Raw genomic sequence first — 6,093 nt, 5'->3', positions numbered from 1 at the left:
TTTATTCAAATAAAAATTATTGGAATGATTTTTTTTAAATTGTTCAAATAAAATTCATTAAAATAATTATTTATTCGAATAATACTGTTCGAATTATTTGAATGATTTTCAAACATAAATGCTAATACAAAATACAAATATATTCAAATTCTTTACTCTTCAATTTCTTCTTTAGATAGTTCTTTTTTTATTTTTAGCATTTTTCTATTTATTTCAAATAAAAGAAGATTTACAATCGTTAATTTATAATACAATGTTAACTATTGTTTTTTAATACGCAAGTGTTTTAATTACCAAAATACCAACCATATATTAGGTAAGATTAAATTACTGAAAATTAATGGAATAATATTTGAAGAAAATATTATATATAATATATATATATATAATCATCCAAATAAAATTTTATTCGGATGATGTTCAACTCTAATATCAGTATGGGAGTTATTATTATGAAACAATTAACAAGTATAATTTATTTTGAGTATTACTTTTTTATTATTAAAACTAACATAAAATAAAAAAAAAATATTCGTCACATACAATTAAAAAAAAATATTTGTCACATACAATAAAAAAAATTAATAAAAAAATATTTAAAAAATTATTCGTCACATACAATAAAAAAAATATTCGTCACATACAATTTAAAATAATATAAAATAAGGTATATAAATAAATAATTTAAATATCTTCGTCGTCGGAATCTGAAGTAGTATCGCCAGTAATTGTTAATACATGCTCTCCTGTTTCAGTTTCCGCGTCAAAAACTTCATCAGACAGAAAATCGATTTTCCAAAATCTGTCCTCTTCTTTTATAACACGTCCAACAAAATTTGTCCACATTTCACTTGTTACGTTGTCCACGGCTTTTTTTAATAAATCATGCACATCGTTCAATTTAAATGTGGTATTGTTCATGCGTACATAGTTTTTTATCCAAGACCACGCTAGTTCTATGGGATTTAATTCACAGTGGTAAGGAGGCAACCGTAAGACTACTTTGTCATGTTCTTTTGCTACTTCATCTATCACATACTTCTCGTGTGACGATTTATATTTTTGGGCGATTTCTAAAAGTTGAGATTTAACCATTGTCTGAGTAATTACCTCACCTTCCTTTTCTAGCCAATTTAAAATCTTTTGTTTTGTCCAAGACATAGTTGGAAAAGGATTTTTTTTTACTGAATGGTATGAGGCATTGTCCATTACAATTACTGCGTTTTCTTTTAGTGATGGTAGAATTTTTATGAACCAATCGTAAAACGTGTCCCCGTTCATCTCGTCATGATAGTCCAACGTGTTTTTCTTCGATTCAAAAGATAGTAGGCCTCCAGGAACGAAGCCGTCTGACGACCCGATGTGTAATACAATTAATCGCTTGCCCTTACCTGATGGTTCTTTTTGTCCAGTAGTTAATCCTCGAAGGAATGCGTCCCGGGGCGAAGCGATTGTTGTGTCTACCCATGTTTTTGTGTTCGTTTCGCCAGCATTGACCCAGGTTTCGTCAAGGTAGTAAATTGGTCTACCACTTAGTCTAAAATGCTTTATTTTGTTCAAATATGTCTGACGCCAACACACGATATCGTTTCGTTCGATAAGTGCACTATTCCGATTTTTTTTTATATATTGAAAGTTAAGGTGTTTTAAAATTCTGTGTAGAAATGCCTTCGAAAAATTTGGCAAATTGATGTCTTCATTTACGGCAACTAATATTTTCTTTAAAGTAGGTATTTCGCGATTAAACCAAAAACTGTGCACCTTTTGTCTAATGGCGTTTTGGTCAAAATCGTCCGTTTTGTGAATTATTGTTTCTCTAATTTTTCTTTTATTCGGCGATGAAACTGTCCCTTTAGTTTTATATTCTGCCAACGTACGTTCCACCGATTTTAATCCAAGACCACTCATTTTTGAAATTTTTTGGACTATCTCCTTATACTTCAGTTTTTTATTTTCTTCCCCGGATTGTTGTTCAAACATTAAATTTTTGTAAAAATTGACAATGATTTCTTTTTGACGTGAACCAACAAACTAAAAAAAAAATACGAAAAATTAGTAATACAATAAATATTTAGGATAAAACAATTTATTTTAAATATGTTTGTTTTATAGACCGTTTTGAATACTATCTAATAGATAGATTATGTATTTTGTGTAAGAAACAAATAATAATATCATCGTAAAAAGAAATTACGATGAGTGATTTCCGACATCATAAATAATTAAAACAATTTTTTTTTGTAAAATATTATTTAATATAAACACTTACCTTTCCAGGACGATTCCGTTTTACAGGTGAAATATCAGCCATTATAAATAGTTGAATAGGTAGGTAACACAATAAAAAAAATACAATTTGAAAATTGTACACGTTGAACCGCACGGAATAACAAACATGTAATGATAATAAATAATATTACATTAGTAACCACTCTGTATATTGTAACAGCGTCGTTCGATAATCATACGACGGCGAACGACACATGCCGACCGAAGGCCATCCTGTCACGTATGTGGTGGGGATGCGCGGAAATGAACACGTTTTGGTCGCCGCCCAGTCGCACTCTCTCGTGGAACGGAGTATAGTGACTACGCAGCTAGATTCTATGACGACTTCAACACAACAACAATAATTTTTTGGTATTTCTGTATTAGTTCTCCAGTATCACAACATAATAATAATTGTTTCACCCCGTCCACACCCAGCCTTGCCTATTGATGGCACGAGATGGGATTTACCCAAAGGATTTTTATAATTTTTATATTTATAACTATTTTTATCAATTTCAATATTTTTAACCATATAGTTATGGTTGAAATGAGGAATAACTTTATTTTATTGTTAATTGAACCGTATACTTTAGTAGTACGAACTGTTAGACTCTAACTAATTTAAAAGTGTCTATCGAACCCTTTATTATGGTTAAATATTCTACGAACTATAAAATATAGTTGGAATTACCGTTAATTATATTGAAAATGCCAAAAATTCCAACTATTTACTTTTAGTATTCTCAACGTAAAGTTTTAGTTGGTATAATCTTGTGTTTTGTTAGGCCAACCTAAATATTTCCAACTATTTACTATAACCAAATTATTTTTTTCCGTGATAAATACAGATGTACAATCGACATTGTATACGTGGCCTAGGAGAATATAAGGTATAGAAAAAAATTGTTTTTTAACAAAACGTTGAATATCCACTAAATAATTTAAATTTTCATAAATATTTTTATGTTAGTATTTCTATACAATACATTGAATACATGGTCTCGATAATATTACTCTTTTGAGACTAAATTCAAATTTCCTCTTAAATTGTATGAATTCCAATAATCAATTTTTGAATCGCGCCTTCAATAGTAAAAATAATTTTATTAATTAGAGCCTTAGAGGAATTAATAAAATAAATATATGGTGTAAATTTCAGGTTATTACAATCATTCGTTTTTGAATAACTTTAAAATAAGAATATCGGAAGGTACACGAGAAATTGGGTGAATATCCAATGTTGTAATTCAGATGGTCATCATAAACTGATAAACATTTAATTTGACTTTTCGGTAGGAATTTTATTATTTGATAAAAGTATACAAACTCATGAAGATTCTTGTATTTAATTTTCAAATCTTAGATTTAAAAAGATACATTTTTATAAATTTCCAACTCAAAATAAATTGCAAATGTTATTGATTTTTACCTATTTTGTCAAAATTCGAAATTATTAAAAACATTTTTGATATGTATTTTTAATAGTTTTTTACTGTCATTTATAAAAAAAAAAAACTAAAAAAATCAAAATTACATCTTAATTTCTTTTCTGTTTTCCTCGATGGTTTTGAAAACGTAAAAATAAACTCTCCAGTACACTAACTAGATTCACTACCTAACCGGAAAAGCTACTGAAGTTTAAAATCAAAGCATTATTACTTCGACAAATAATTGTCGTGTAAAAAGACACAAAAAATAAATGAATAAATAAAAAAAACACATCATTTTAAAATCGCTCGGCTCAGAATCTAAAATTCATGGTATACGTAACTAGGTTAGAATATTTTTATTCGAAACTGTATTTATCAATTTATATTTGAATAAATATTACTGTGAAACTTGTAAATTGATATTGTAATTTTTATGATTTTGAATAAAATTAATACACTCGCTACTTCAATCAAATATAATATAATATATGTTTTATGGGACCTCTTTGTTAAATACCTACATTTAACTGCAAGCGACGGTCACTTGCCTTTATTCGCTGGCAGAACTATACCACAAAAATTAAAAATTTTTCCATTATTTTGCGGTTGGGTGGGGGGGGGGGGGCTGTGAGTGTTAAAAAAATTATTATTGAATGATTATTTTGAATTCTAAATAATCTGAGAATTCAATGGAATACCGATGCTACGTTGTTTGGCATACATATTGAGGTTGGTGAACGAAAAAGTTAAAACACAGGCAAACAAAAATATTTAAAACCAAAAAAAAATTAGATTTTAGGTATTATAAGTAAATGGACATATTTTTTTTACGTTAAGTTTTGTAGTTTGTATACCAATACAAAAAAAGATGCCTAATAAACATCTTTACTTTGCCAAATTTTTTGAGAATTATAAATTTATAGTAATATTTTGATTTTCTATCATTAGAACTGCAGGACCTTGTATTAAGTTTTCAAGTTTTTTATCAAGCAAAACATTATAACTAGATGGATAAATATGTTATTAGAGTTTCAATAAGGTCTCATAATATAAAATTGTTATATATTAGAATATTTTTAAATGTTTTTAAGAAGAAACTCAACGACTGAAAAACAATTTAGTAGGTAATACAATATCAACTGTTTAAATAATAGGTATTTCAAATTAAATAGGCCACTCTGTGCACGTTGTTACATTAAATACAGATGTACAATCGACATTGTATACGTGGCCTAGGAGAATATAAGGTATAGAAAAAAATTGTTTTTTAACAAAACGTTGAATATCCACTAAATAATTTAAATTTTCATAAATATTTTTATGTTAGTATTTCTATACAATACATTGAATACATGGTCTCGATAATATTACTCTTTTGAGACTAAATTCAAATTTCCTCTTAAATTGTATGAATTCCAATAATCAATTTTTGAATCGCGCCTTCAATAGTAAAAATAATTTTATTAATTAGAGCCTTAGAGGAATTAATAAAATAAATATATGGTGTAAATTTCAGGTTATTACAATCATTCGTTTTTGAATAACTTTAAAATAAGAATATCGGAAGGTACACGAGAAATTGGGTGAATATCCAATGTTGTAATTCAGATGGTCATCATAAACTGATAAACATTTAATTTGACTTTTCGGTAGGAATTTTATTATTTGATAAAAGTATACAAACTCATGAAGATTCTTGTATTTAATTTTCAAATCTTAGATTTAAAAAGATACATTTTTATAAATTTCCAACTCAAAATAAATTGCAAATGTTATTGATTTTTACCTATTTTGTCAAAATTCGAAATTATTAAAAACATTTTTGATATGTATTTTTAATAGTTTTTTACTGTCATCTGTAAAAAAAAAAAACTAAAAAAATCAAAATTACATCTTAATTTCTTTTCTGTTTTCCTCGATGGTTTTGAAAACGTAAAAATAAAATCTCCAGTACACTAACTAGATTCACTACCTAACCGGAAAAGCTACTGAAGTTTAAAATCAAAGCATTTTTACTTCGACAAATAATTGTCGTGTAAAAAGACACAAAAAATAAATGAATAAATAAAAAAAAACACATCATTTTAAAATCGCTCGGCTCAGAATCTAAAATTCATGGTATACGTAACTAGGTTAGAATATTTTTATTCGAAACTGTATTTATCAATTTATATTTGAATAAATATTACTGTGAAACTTGTAAATTGATATTGTAATTTTTATGATTTTGAATAAAATTAATACACTCGCTACTTCAATCGAATATAATATTATATATGTTTTATGGGACCTCTTTGTTAAATACCTACATTTAACTGCAAGCGACGGTCACTTGCCTTTATTCGCTGGCAGAACTATACCACAAAAATTAAAAATGTTTCCATTATTTTGC

The 6,093-nt window shown here is 27.2% G+C and overlaps 1 protein-coding gene across 1 annotated transcript; it reads right to left on the bottom strand.

The window, feature by feature from the left end:
• Positions 1 to 553: 553 nt before the first annotated feature.
• LOC149059128 (uncharacterized) lies at positions 554 to 2,372 on the bottom strand. Its single transcript, XM_089215788.1, has 2 exons — positions 2,270 to 2,372; positions 554 to 2,031 (listed from the first exon to the last, which is right to left on the bottom strand). Exons 1-2 carry the CDS (start codon positions 2,309 to 2,311, stop codon positions 685 to 687), a joined length of 1,389 nt encoding a protein of 462 aa, XP_089071914.1. The 5' UTR covers positions 2,312 to 2,372; the 3' UTR covers positions 554 to 684.
• Positions 2,373 to 6,093: the final 3,721 nt, after the last annotated feature.

Source organism: Diuraphis noxia, unplaced genomic scaffold, assembly GCF_037042655.1.
Source record: "Diuraphis noxia isolate RWA-SAM2 unplaced genomic scaffold, SU_Dnox_SAM2 contig0001, whole genome shotgun sequence".
Taxonomy (NCBI): domain Eukaryota; kingdom Metazoa; phylum Arthropoda; class Insecta; order Hemiptera; family Aphididae; genus Diuraphis; species Diuraphis noxia.
The sequence above is the reverse complement of the archived record's forward strand: the minus strand, read 5'-3'. Positions and strand labels throughout refer to the sequence as shown.